Below are 14,384 nucleotides of genomic sequence, written 5' to 3' on the forward strand. Positions count from 1 at the left end.
ACTCTTCTGAGAAGGACACCGCAGCCACTGTGATGTACACAGTGGTGGCCTCCATGCTGAACCCCTTCATCTACAGCCTGAGGAGCAGGGACTTGAAAGCCGCCTTACGAAAAATGATGGGCAGGAAGACATGCTCTTAGTGATGCAAGTATAATGGACCTATTATTCCCAGGCATATTAATCTTTGTCAGCTCACTGAAATGTAGCTATCAAAGTGTTTGCAAGGAACTTAGAATAAATACTTCCAATAGACATTTATGAATGAACTTAAACACAACCCTGTTTCTTTAAATAGGTAATGTATTTGTTTCTAATTACTATATTTAAACCTTCTTTGCATAAATGTCAAGTTTTTCCTTTCTAGGTGTTCACTCTAAAAATTTACATGTAACAAAACTAGTTTCCAGTTTCTTTTTGGAAATGCTCTAAGAATCTAAGCCAGTGTTTTTCAATCTTGGATGCATGACAGTATCACCTGGGGAGCTTTGACACCATATATATGGTTGCTGGACCAAACTTTGACCAATTAAACCAGAATTTTTGGAATGAGATCCAGGCGTTGGCCTCCCCCCCCCCAACCTTTAAGGTCCCTAGGGGGTTCTAATGTAATTTCTGAATTGACAATCACACTGCTTTGAATGTGCTTTTTTTTAAATTAATTTTTTAAAAGATTTTATTTATTTTTTTATTTTGATAGAGAGAGATCAGTAGGTAGAGAGAGAGGAGGAGGAGGCAGGCTCCCTGCTGAGCAGAGAGCCCAATGCGGGACTCAATCCCAGGACCCTGAGATCATGACCTGAGCCGAAGGCAGAGGCTTTAACCACTGAGCCACCCAGGCGTCCCTGAATGTGCTTTCTGATTGCTCATTATGAAGAGCAAGCCTAGGAATCCTAAGGGGAAATCTGATGTCTAATGAGGGTAATAACAATAGAGGTGAAAAAGTCACTGAAGTTTTCTGTGGGCTCAAGTGTTCCTGTGCTGGGAAGGCTGGTCTTTTGGCTGAACTCACATCCCTGAGCCACACATGGAGTCCATGTGCTCTTATTAGTGCTCTTATTAGTCTGTTTTGGCTGCTCTAATGAAACCACTGTACACTGTATAGCTTAGACAATGAACATTTACTTCTCACAGCTCTGGAGACTGGAAGTCCAAGATGAAGGTGTCTGCGGATTCAGTGTCAGATGACAGGCTGCTTCTTAGTTCTTTTTTCTGTGTCCTCAGGTGGTAGAAGGCATGAGGAAGCTCTCTGGGGTCTATTTTATGAGGACACTAATCCCTTTATGGGGGTCCCCCACTCATGATTTAGTCACCTCCTAAAGGTCCCACCTTCAGATACTACAGATTGTGGGTTAGGTTCCAGTTTCAATATTCTGAAGGGGCATGCGAACATTCTGTGGCAGTGTCTCATCATCCAATTCGATTGTCTTGCTTTATGGGGGTGTATTTAGCAATAAGGTGTTCCTTTGATTTTGGAGAAACAGATTAACATTTGCTTTTTCATCTGTTCAGGAGGCCTAGTCCTCCTTCCTGAGGAAGAAACCTTCTCTGAACTTTCAAAATCCAAGTCAATATTTCCCCTATGAGGCTTTTGATGATTCCTCCAGGCTGAGATTCTCAGTCCCTCTTCTGAGTTCCCACATAAAGCTCCTCTTTGAGTTATTATATATGTGATACTGTGTAGTCTGTTTATTGCTGCTCCCTCCCCCCTTCCTCTTTGCCCTTAGGCACTCTAAAGACTGTGAGATGCTCAGGGATCACACTCATCAACTATTCACCTTGGACACCCATAAAAACTTGGCTCTTTGACACTTATTACACTTGCAAACCATTAATACTGGATAGGGGAACAAAAAGCACATGTTCTGGAGAACCCTATCTGAGAGATATTTTAGTTTTTTTTAAAATAAATACTTTTTTTATTTGACAGAGAGAGTGCACGTGGACATGACTGGGGGGAGGGAGAGGGGCCATGGGAGAGGGAGAAGCAGACTCCCCACTGAGCAGAGAGCTCAACTCAGGACTGGGACCCAGGATCCCAGACCATGACCTTAACCTACTGAGCCACCCAAGTGAGTGGTGAGAGGTCTTTTAATAATAGTAACAACAGGGGCGCCTGGGTGGCTCAGTGGGTTAAAGCCTCTGCCTTCGCCTCAGGTCGTGATCTCAGGGTCCTGGGATCGAGCCCCACATCGGGCTCTCTGCTCGGCGGGGAGCCTGCTTCCTCCTCTCTCTCTGCCTGCTTCTCTGCCTACTTGTGATCTCTGTCAAATAAATAAATAAAAGATCTTAAAAAAAATAATAGTAACAACAGAATGACAACAAAGGAAAAGAACAGATATATCATGTTGCATAATCAAAGGTTAAGTATTAGGGTCTAGTCCACTTGCCGCATTAGTGACTGTTCATTGAAACAACTTTAGTATTTTATTTGGAAATACAATTTTACAAAATACAGTGTTGCTATTCAGTCATTTTGCTTGATTTTGGATGACCCTAGGTGCTCTTACTGCCTGCCTCAGAAAAATCAATGCTGCCAAAAGAATGTACCATTTGTTCCAGAAACACCTGAAGATAGGGACCCTGTCTGCATGGTAGGGTAGATGCCTAGCTTCCATAACCGCCAATTAGCAAACCCAGATAGGTTTCACAAGGACCAACCCTCTAATCCAGCTCTTTTTAAATTTTCCACTTCCCTGACTGCTGAAGCTTCTGTCACTCCCTCTCCCTACGTGCTCATTCTCCCTTTAAAATGCCCAATCACCTCTGCAAAAAATGGAATGGAGCTCAGCTTCTTCCCCTACCATTGGTAGGTACGGAGTAAAATCAATTTTCACTGCTTTAACCAATGTCTGTTTGTATTTATCTTTGACACTAGCTTAGCAAAAGTAAACTCATCAGTAATGTTTTCAGAATCATCTTTGCCTGTTTCCACTGAGAGAATTGCCATATTTGACAATTTATCTTGACTAAGTGAAGGTCTTAAATAATGTTAAACTTTCAGCTTACTGATCTTGTCTTTAAAATTTCTTATATTTTGTTAAAAGATTTTTTGCATTAACTTTGCTTTTTAAAAAACACTGCACTGAAATATTACTTGATTACTATAATATTTATAAGTAAACTATAATATCATAGTATTATTAGTAATTAATAATTATAGTTAACAACATTATAGTAATTAATGACATAATTATAATATAACTATTATATAATTTATAATTATAATTAATTATAATAATATTATTATAGAAATACTATATATTACTTATACTTATAAGTCATACTATAATATTACTTACTTTGATTACTTTGAGCCCCTATATGTTTCCCACTTCCACCCCCTTCCCCGGGTGTCTGGAGTCGCAGGCCAGCTGGAGGACCTCCCTTAGAACGGTCTGATCTCCCTTAGAACGGTCGGCCACGCGCAGGCGCAGCGCGGGAGAGGAGGATCAGACTGAGCCACTTCCCGGAAGCGTTGTCACGCCCTCTAGCGGAACCAATCAGAGGCTGTGTCGCCCCCGCCCCTCGTACTCTTGCCCAATTAGATAGGATGAGCGGAATCTCCGCTCTGCTTGGTCTCCGCGAGGAGGTGAGGCTTAGTCTTTCTCTGAAGAGCGGCGGGCTGGGAACTCCGGCATGGAGTGGGGCTTCTGCGTTGCCGTAAGTAACTCTGAATCTTTTCCCCCGAAACGGCGTAAAGAGGCACTCAGGGGTTCGTGCCCACAAAACCTGGGCAGCTGAAGGGACCCATGAGCCTTCCTTTGCACGTGCCCTAGTCCTTTAGTGCTCTGCCCCTTAGTCTTCCCCTCCTGGTTAGGATGGGTCACAGGTGTTCAGGATTCCCATCTCCGCCTTCCGCAGGCAGGGACTTCCAAAGGCTGAAGTCAAGGTCTGACTTCCGATTTGTATATCCTTTCAAAAAGGTGAGGTTGGTGGAGGAGTCAGCAGAGCAAAAGCGGGTGTAGGTGGCTCAGACACTTCTCAGGGAAAGGGCCCCTCTCTTCTCCGAGGACCAGGTATTGCCTCGGGGATTATTAGAAATGCATCATTTCAGGCTGCATCCCAGACTTCCTGATTCAGATTCTTTGCTTTAACATGCCTCGGTGATTTCTGTGCACGTTAATGTTTGAGAATTGCTGCTTTAAGCCTCCCAAGATTTGTGGTGTAGGAGGCAATGCCGATGTATGCATGTGGTTCTGGAGACAGTTGCCTATACTGCAAACGTAAGAGAGGTTAAGCTGTGAGCCTTAGTCCTCAGACTTAGGATCTTTATGGCATTCCATGTATCACTTGTCACGTAATCAAGGTGATATAATGAAAGTGGTGTGAAAACCTTTGTGAGCATAGGTATCTGGGAATGTTCGGAAGCACATAGGAAAAGGAAACTATTATGCACAAAAAGGCACTCATCAACCTGAGATTTAAAGACTGATAGGCTGTGTCTTAGGGATGAATGGATCTGTCCCTTCTGCATCCCACAAATACCGTTTCAAGGCAAGGAACTAACTTTATAATAAATGGAATGTGAGGGGAACCTGGATGGCTCAGTCTCTTAAGCATCTGACTCTTGATTCAGCTCAAGTCCTGATCACAGTGTCCTGGGATTGAGCCCGGAGTGGGCTCCATGCTCAGTGGAGAGTGCCTGGATTCTCTCCCTCCTACTCCCACTGTTCCTCCCCCTGCTCTCCTGCACCTGCACTCTGTCTCTCAAATAAATAAATCTTTAATAAAAGGAATGTGATAACCAGTTGCCAAACTGGCTCCCAGTGATCCTGGTATTGTGTAATCCCTTCCCACATTGACTTGGGCTGACTTTGTGTTTTGATCCATTCAGGCGACTGTAACAAAATACCATAGACTGGCTAGATTATAAACAACAGAAATGTATTTTCTCACAGTTCTGGAGGCTGGGAAATCCAGGATCAAGATGCTGGCACATTTGGTGTCTGGTGAAAGCCTATTTCCTGGTTCATAGATGGCAATCTATGTAACTTCACATAGTGGAAGGTACAAGGGAGCCTAACAGTTATGTTAGGCCAGATAATGTCTCTCCTACTGAAGCATGAATTGGTAAGAGGGTGACATGTGTTAATGTTGTGTGCAGCTAGAGGAGTGGATTCTAGTAGCCATTTATCATGATTTTTTGGCTTCCCAACTTCTGTAACCCTTCTGAAGCCTAGGTAATTTTCTACCTCATAATTTTGGTGAGAAAAAAAGCCAGCTTCTTCCTCCATAACAGGAAACCCTGAATAGTTTATTTCCAAGCCCCTCTTGCAGCTAAGATGTGGGTATATGACTCCCCATCAGATACCCTGACTCCACTTCAGAAGGGGAGACCAGGAGGACCTTTTCCAGCGCTGATAATCATTGCATTAAGGTGGACACCCAAGTACTGCTGGTGGCATCCCTTGTCCAGCAATAGTTACATGGCCATGAACTGTAACATTTAGGCTTGACAGTACAAGAACTATAACATTTGACGGTAGCAGAAATATTGACAAGTTCATCAAACCTGTTCTGTAGCATGATTTGGGCCATTATAGTTGGTGTGTGACCTTCTGAGAGTGGTTCTACACTTGCTCAGTGGTTTTGAAGGTCATCCATCATCATTTTCAAGAAATCCTTTTCTGCTTAACTTAGTAAGTCTTGTATTTTTGTTGTTTGCAACAAAGAACTGTGAGTGAGGCCATGATGTAGCCAATCATCAGAAAAGTGCTTGAGCCATGAACTGAACAGCCTTCAGTACTCCGTCCAGCTCATTTCTACTTCTTTCTTTGTTTTTGTATTTTTTGCTCTTCTCTTTAGATTTTGCTTCTCTATCTGTGAGGCAGTCAGGAAGAGAGTTGCAAGCTTTTGGATTTACATATTCAGGCCAAGTCTTCCCTCCTGCAGCTACTTCCGGAGCGAAAGAGGGAGAGGGAGAGAGGGAAGGAGGGAAGGAAAGAAAAGAGAAAAGGAAAAACTGAAAATCACCCATAGGTCCTCAGCCTCAGTTCCAGGTTCCCTAATCCAATCATGAGTCCTCACTGGGCAGGAGGTGTTGGAGTACAATTTGGGCTGCTGGATTCCACACCCCTGTGACTCTGTAGATTAGGGCACTGTTCTCAGAAAACAGGGATCTGCTGTGAACTCGGAAGACATCACAAAAGAATCTTCTCTAGGAGCCTGGAGTTTTGCAATCATGGCATCCTATGCTCTCCTTGATAGGTCTCTTCCCCGCTCCCACCCCCCAGGTACAAACAGGTTATCTTCTATACCAACTGTTTTAAAGGATTTAGTACAAGTCTACAATGTACCCCACATCGAGCATCCCTATCTATAAATGCATCACTAACTCTATAGAGTAAGTGACCATATATGAAAGAAAAAAAGGGGGTTCACTCAGCTGACTCTGCAATAACTTGTCTCTGAGTTAAGAAAATAAGAAAAATCTTTTAACAATTGAATTTTCAAATCTATAAGCATAAGCCCAGATCAGCAAGGTGATGCAATTTGAGGGGTCAGGGACTTTTCTCTGGAACTCATCTCTACCCAGATTGTTCTGTCTCCCAAGTTCTGACCCAGGGCTTAGATCCTTATACTTTGTTATCATTGTTGCGTCCACGGGGACCAGGAAGTAGATGGGACAATAACTTTTACTTGTATCTAATGAGGCTTTCAGGGAATCTGGTCCCACTGGCCATGGAAGCCACTGTAAATACCTGTTTCTAATTTCCCCAAACATCCTTCTCTGCACAGAAAGCTCAGGCAATGAATTCTTCTCACTCATTCAGGATCTACCCATATTTCCAATACTTCCCAAACCTTATAATAAAGAAGAGCATTGGTTGGTTCCTCAAAGGTAAAGAAACCTTGCTATCAACAGTACCAACTTCTTCCAGGTAAGATAATAACAGGCTCTATATATATATGTATATATACATACGTATATGTATATGTATATGTATATATTTTACTAATGAGTGAAGTTATTTATATGTATAATTACTAATGAGGGAAGTTCTTTGAAGAGCCTCCTTTGTGAAATCTACCAGATCCCGGGAGTGATAGGGGCCTAAATCCATCAGCTGGAGCTTGAGATACACTCAGTAGTAGTCAATGTTTTACTTGTCTCTGTGAGCTACTAAGAAGTGGGAGAAAGCCTGAGAATGTTAAAAGAGACATATGTAATGGCAGAGAAGGGCTTTGTTTGTGTCTGTGTTTGCTTTTGTATATGATAAAATTTTAAAGATGAGTCCGGTGGGACCAGCATCATCTAGGACTGGGGGTTGGAAGTTGAGGGCGTAGAAACTAGGGGTGGATCCTGACTGAGCAATTCTGATACAGGTTTCATGAACATGACATTGGGGTTTAGCTTGAATTGTTATATCCAAAGCCAAAGCTTCTAGGTTTTTGAGCTCTACTTTGGTTCTCTGCATCTGCGTCCAGCCCCACGAGAGGGGCCAACCAGTCAAGCGTCTCTGAGTTCCTCCTCCTCGGGCTCTCCAGGCAGCCCCAGCAGCAGCAGCTCCTCTTTGTGCTCCTCCTGAGCATGTACCTGGCCATGGTCCTGGGAAACCTGCTCATCCTCCTGGCCGTCGGCCTGGACTCCCGCCTGCACATCCCCATGTACTTCTTCCTCAGCAACCTGTCCTTCGTGGACATCTGCTTCACCTCCACCACTGTCCCCAAGATGCTGGCCAACCACATACTCGGGACTCATACCATCTCCTTTTCTGGGTGTCTCACACAGATGTATTTTCTCTTTGAGCTTGCTGACATGGACAATTTCCTCCTGGCTGCGATGGCCTATGACTGCTTTGTAGCCATATGCCACCCCTTACACTACTCGACAAAGATGACTCCCCAGCTCTGTGGCCTGCTGGTCGCGGGGTCATGGGTCATCGCCAACCTGAATGTTCTGCTGCATACCCTGCTGATGGCTTGACTCTCGTTCTGTGCAGACAAAACCCACTTGGAACATATATGCCTTGTTGAGCAATTATGGTTTATTAGGCTCACAAGGGAGAATACATACCATGGGGAGTAGTGAGGCATCTTAGTAGAAAGGACGTACTAAAAGACTTGAGTTTGTGTGAGGTGAGTTTAGTGAGGACTTAAGGAATTGGGTCTGTGCTCTGGATTACAGGTGTCACATAGTAGCGATGATGCCAGTTGAGTATCTAAAAATATTTTGTCTAGGAGGGGGGCCTGGGTGGCTTAGTTGGTTAAGTGTCTGACTCTTGATTTCCACTCAGGTCATGATCTGGAGGCTATGAGATGGAGCCTCGCATTGGCCTCTGGGCTCCATGGAGAATCTGCTTGGAAGTCTCTCTCCGTCTACACCTTCCTCTGCCCTGCCCCATCCCCCGGGCCCACACTCTCAGTCTCTCTCTAAAAAATAAATTAAAATTAAAAAATCTTTATCTAGGGGGAGGGAAGACTAGACTAAGGCCAAAGCTGTGATTGGCGAAGAGGTAGCAGTGACGTTGGTTATTTTTGTGGCCTGGACTGTGTTCATGTTTTTGTGTTCAGACACGATTACAGAATAGTCTCTTTTTGTCTTCTGCTGTAACAGTCATAGAGTGGCCTCATGCAGTACTGACATGCTCTGTGTTCATCAGGAGAGCACCAACACCGAGCTGTGAGTGCCAGGAATGTCAGGGCTTTCAGGGCTGATTTCTCTTTCTCACAACAGAGACACAGAAATAAGAACACATCTTGCTGCCTCCAGCAAGTTGGTGTTGGGGCTGGAAGCGGAAGGGTTCATTTAGGGCTCCAGGAAGACCCAAGTTTGCCATGCATTCAAGCTAATTATTTTTTATCTTCTTATCTGAGCTTTCTGAGTCACACGCCATTACAACAGGAATATGGGTAAGTTAAACAAAAAATATCTTCCAGAATCTCAGCCATGTCAATCAGCTGCATCTTTCTTCCCACCCTGCCTTCAATTTATCTCAGTGCAGAGACATTTTACATAGTTACTAATTTATATCCTGATTTTCACTATAATTTTATAATAAGCCTTTTCTAAATTGCTATAGAGTCTCCACAATTTTTTTTACTGTACTTACATATTTCCATCAAGTTGTTCTAGGAAAATATGCTGCCTAATAATTCTGTTTCTAAAATAAAACATAAGAGAAATATACTATTTAACAGTATAACAGGGGTGCCTGGGTGGCTCAGTGGGTTGAGTCTCTGCCTTCGGCTCAGGTCATGATCTCAGGGTCCTGGGATCAGAGCCCCACATCGGGCTCTCTGCTCAGCGGGGAGCCTGCTTCTCCCTCTCTCTCTGCCTGCCTCTGTGCCTGCTTGTGATCTCTCTCTCTGTCAAATAAACAAATAAAATATTTTTAAAAAACAGTATAACAAATTTATTTTGAAAATGATTGCAGAACATAAAAATCTGACCAATATTAACTGGTTAAAATATCACTGGACAGGATGCTCTGGGTTTTAAGGAACATAGAGCAAAATAGTGCAGTTTCCCTTAATTTCAGAGAGATAGGTAAAATGACATCTTGTAGAAAACTGAGAGAATTCAGAATCAGAAGATGTTTCTGAGTTTAACGTGTGATTTTTATATTTGTCATGTTTGTGTATTGGTATGCTTGCCTAATGGATGAAATGGTAACATTAATTTTTCATCTGTGTATCCAAGAATTCTTCATAATATGGTAGAAAGTACCCATTCCTTGAAATTTTGAAAGAAACCACCAGCTTTTGTGTCATGTAGTTTGGTGCTCTCTTGATAGGAGCATATATGTTTATAATTGTATTTATTCCTGTTTTATCCTTTTATCGATACAAAATTTATGGGTATAGAATTGTTGATAATGTTAACCTTAAAAGTAAAACTGTCAGTCATTTTTCTAGCCAAAATGGGTTTATTTGGGAATAGGAGAGAATTGCAATTCACCACACGCAAGCAATGGCAAAACCAGAGGCAATATGGGAAGACAAAGCAGAGGACTGCTCTTTTATAGAGAAAGGCGGGGAGTTGAGAGGGGCTGTTGTAAGCAAAAAGTCCATTGGAGTAAACTGGGAGTTCCAAAGGGCCAAATTGTGACTGTCTGTCATTGTCTGGGTTTTGGCTGAGCAAGAAAACCTTTCTTCCTCCTGCTGAGGCAGTCAATAGTATCTACTCACAAGTCTTCTTTTCCTGTTGGGTCTCTAATTAATTAATGCCTGGGTGTGAGAGCTCCTCCTTCTGGCCTCCCTACTCCATTTAAAGTGAAGTTTCCTGGGGTGCCTGGGTGGCAAAGTCATTTGAGTGTTGGACTCTGGACCTCAGCTCAGGTCTTGATATCAGAGTCCTGAGTTCAAGCCCCATGTTGGCCTCCATGCGGAGTGTGGAGCCTACTTAATAAAAAATAAAGTGAGGTTTCTTTCATTAATTTTCACAGTAATATTCCTTTAGTGTCCTTTTCATGTCCGAAGCATTCATAGTGATGACCCCATTTTCATTTCTGTCGGTAGTATTTGTGCCGTTTCTCTTTTGTTAGTTAGCTTCACTAAGGGTTCATCAATTGTATTGAACTTTTCAAAGAACAAGCTTTTGATTTTGTTGGTTTTCTCTATTGACTTCTTGTTCTTAATTTCATTTATTCCTATCATGTTTTATTATGGATTTTCTTCTGTTCTTTTATATTTCATTTTCTGTTCTTTTTTTAAGATTTCATCTATCTATTTGAGAGCGAGAGAGCATAAGCAGCAGGCTCCCCAGTGAACAGGGAACCCGATGCGGGTTTCTGTCCCGGGAACCGGGATCACCACCTGAGCAGAAGGCAGATGCCCAACCAACCAAGCTATCCAGGTGCCCTCAATTTCCTGTTCTTTTACAGATCTCAAGGTAGAAACTTAGACTGTTGATTTTAGATCTTTCTTTTCTAATATATGCATCCAGTGTTATAAATTTCCCTCTAAGAATTGCTTTCATTGCATGCCACAAGTTTTGGTAAGTTGTATTTCCATTTTCATTTGGTCAAAATATTTTCTTCTTGAGGTTTATTCTTTGATCTGTTACTTAAAAGTGTGTTGTGGGGCACCTGGGTGGCTCAGTGGGTTAAGCATCTGCCTTCGGCTCAGGTCATGATCGCAGGGTCCTGGGATCGAGCCCCACATCGGGCTCTCTGCTCAGCAGGGAGACTGTTTCCCCCTCTCTCTATCTGCCTGCCTCTCTGCCTACTTGTGATCTCTATCAAATAAAATCTTTTAAAAAAGTGTGTTGTTAAATCTCCACAAATATTTTGTTTTCCAGTTATCTGTTCTAGTTTAGTTTCACTGTGATCTGAGAGCATATTCTGTATGATTTCTATTTTTTAAAATTTGCTAAGGTGTGCTTCATGGCCTGGAAATGGTCCATCTTGGTGATATTTCACAGGTACTTAAATATGTGCGTTCTGCTGGTATTGGATGAAATATTCTATAAATGTTCAGTGAAGTGTTGGAATTGAAGGTGAAACTGGAGTGAGCTCGAGAGAGAATGGAAACAAGATGGGCACCTGGGTGGTTCAGTCGGTTAAGCACTTGCTCATGATCCTGGGTCCTGGGATTGCGTCCTCTATCAGGCTCCCTGCTCAGCAGAATCTGCTTCTCCCTCTCCCTTCCCCCTGTGTTCTCTTAAATAAATAAAAGATTTTTTAGAAAGAGAATGGTAAGAGAGGATGAGACCCACCCTGCCAACTAAGATAAAAGCCTTGTTTTTTATTAGCTATATAATATTCTACATAGTTATCCATTTAGGTTGGATTTTTCAGTATTAAAATGTTCTATTTTTTCCTTGTATTGAGAACATAAATTGGTGGGACACATAGTGATAATTTTTGTTAACATTGTCACACTAGATGGATGCTATTATTCCCCTTTGGCCAAGCCAAACATTTACACACACACACACACACACACACACACACACACACTCTGCTCATTTAATACACCTACAATGACATTTTTGTTCTTTAAATTTATAATTCTTAGATTACTAGTAAGCCGGAAGATTCTTTCATACTTCTTATAGCCATTCCAGTTTATCTAAAAGTTGTGTTCATATCTTCTTATTGGAATAGCCCCTTGCTACCCCCGTTCCTCCCCTATCTCACCCATCTGGTCTCAGTTTAAAGACCACTTGCCCAGAGTCCTCTCTGGAAAATCTACCTGTAACACTCCTAGAATCCTTCCCTTCCTAGCACTTGTCAACATGGAGCTGCATAGGTAGTTTTGATTTTAATGAATTCCTATCCTCCCTCCCCCACCTCCCACCTTAAGAAACTCCACGGGTATGTTGCTTCCTTTTATAGCCCGGGGCCTTGTGCTGCATCTTTGGGAGATGCATGTCTTCTGTTTGTAGTTGCTACTGGACTTGGTTATCGGGTCCTTCAGATGTTCTAAGTGAGACTCGATGCTCTATTGGAAAAGCATTCATTGTTGTGTGCTTACTGTTTTTTGTTAACTGGTTGTTGGCTCCGTATTGAACACTTATTCATCTAACACCTTCCCAGTGCACTCCTGTTTGGGGACGCTGACCCCGGGCATCGTGCTCTGAGCTCAAGGGCAGAAGTGAGGAACATTCTGTTCCAGATCTTCTGGGATCCAAGGGGTTAGTGCAGGGAAGTCAGGTGGCCCAGGCCCCACCCTGGGGACAATATTTGCCAGTGCCTTTGACTGCACGGGTCCTCATCTGCACCACAGCCCAGGGCACTGAGGGCACTTCCTGGTGTGGGGAAGGAGTTTGTGTCGTCAGAGTATCACACACCCACAGGCCTCGAGGACTGTGTGGTCAGACCATTTCACAGGGGACAGAAGACTCTTCCGCACAGACCCCACCCTCTCCAGTCTCTGCCTGGCAGCCAATTAGCCTTTGTTCTCCAGGTGTGAAAACCAGCCGAACCGCAGCCAGTCTTCTCAAGACCTAGAATAACACGCTGGCAGCCAGTTTTGTCCCTGGTTTTAAAGGGTTTTGTAGGCTCGAAATACAACATTAATAAAGCACAGTTTTATGTGTAGCCTTTAAGTGTTTGAATTAGGACTCTGGACTGAACTGTACCATCAAAGGTCCTCTTTTAGTATGCTTTGAACCAAAACAAAGCTTAGACCTACATGTTTAAAAAAGAACAAAAAAGAACAAAACTATTACTTGTGGGTGGTATAATTTTGAACCGCAAATTGAGAAACTGAGAAATTACTGAAAATTAACAACATTCATCAATGAGGTGGCTAGGTTCACAAATATATAATTAAAAATAACTCCTATGTAAGAACAATAATCAACTAGAAAAATACAATGAAAAAACTATTTACAATAACAAAATTGTATAGAACTTACATGAAGAAAATTAGGAAAATGTACTCAGGAATATAATACTTGAGTAAATGGAAAGGTATGTTTCTGGATGGGAAACAAAATTTATAAAGCTAACAAGTTTCCCCAGTTTATAGGATTAACCTATTTCCATCAAAATACCAATGTAAAACTTTAGGAAACCTAAAAGAAAAGCAAAAACTGACCAAGAATCGTTAAAGTAACACACCACAGGATCGGTCCCTTGAAGGCACCGCTGGCCTTGCCTCTGGGCAGACAAGTCAGGAAAGTGGGTATCAGGCCAAAGAGAACAAGTATCCACTAGAGTGGAGACACTGGAGTCTTGTCTCCTTGAGGGGCAGTGTGAGCTAGCCACCGGAGACCCCTGCTAAAAATAAAACACTCTGCTTATGAGGTAGTGACCATCCACTGCCAAGGGTCTGATGACTGCCTGGAGGGGAATTAAGCACATGGTAAGGTTATTGACCAGTCATGGGTCTAAGCCAATGTCTTCCTCTTCCTCTTCAGGCTCTTGGATTTCCTTTGTAGGCAGGTTTTCTTCTTGGCTCATCAGAGGGACCAGATTCTGAAGAGCTTTTCCAGTAGCGGGGCTGGGTGGGTGGGCCTAAGCGATCCGAACTTCTCTTGGCAATGGAAAGGCATGAGAGAGCTGTCTGAGCAAGAGCTGGACAGAACACAGTAAGAGCAGTAGACACTTTAAAAGTATGTTGTGAAAAGTATTCCTGTAAAAGTCACTTTTCACTACAAAATGCAAATGTTACGGAGATCAATTGTTTAGATCATGTAAAAATGACAGAGTAAGTCTTTGACATTCAATTGCTGTATTTTCCTATATTCCAAAGTAAACAATCCCTTTCAACACTCAAGCTTTAACAGGGTATTCTGAGAAGGTTATGTGAATTGCTAATAGAAGCTATTGGCTTAACAAATCAGTAGTTTGGTTCTTTCAGGGGAACACAGTTCCAGATAAGGACCTTTGCGTTATTTTTTTTCCTGTAGCATGAATTCCTGTGGGGGCTGGGGAATGATATACTTCCATTCGCATTGAGTGACTCTGCTCACCTTGCTGGTGTGGGGCCTT

The 14,384-nt window shown here is 42.7% G+C and overlaps 1 protein-coding gene and 1 pseudogene across 2 annotated transcripts in view; both read left to right on the forward strand.

Moving 5' to 3' along the window:
- Positions 1-1,467, forward strand: part of LOC116862696 (olfactory receptor 1F1-like) — a 3,240-nt gene extending 1,773 nt beyond the window's left edge. Inside the window, exon 2 of one of the 2 annotated variants that reach the window (XM_032850057.1) lies at positions 1,456-1,467. In XM_032850057.1, the coding sequence (XP_032705948.1) occupies positions 1,456-1,467 (12 nt within the window). Of the gene's footprint in view, positions 1-364; positions 392-1,455 lie in introns of those variants that run through there. The other variant, XM_032850056.1, reaches the window with a different exon arrangement.
- A 2,707-nt stretch (positions 1,468-4,174) lies between these two features.
- LOC116862706 lies at positions 4,175-8,627 on the forward strand (annotated as a pseudogene).
- Positions 8,628-14,384: the final 5,757 nt, after the last annotated feature.

The sequence above is a fragment of the Lontra canadensis genome, unplaced genomic scaffold (genome assembly GCF_010015895.1).
Source record: "Lontra canadensis isolate GAN:19392208 unplaced genomic scaffold, GSC_riverotter_1.0 scaffold305, whole genome shotgun sequence".
Lineage (NCBI taxonomy): Eukaryota > Metazoa > Chordata > Mammalia > Carnivora > Mustelidae > Lontra > Lontra canadensis.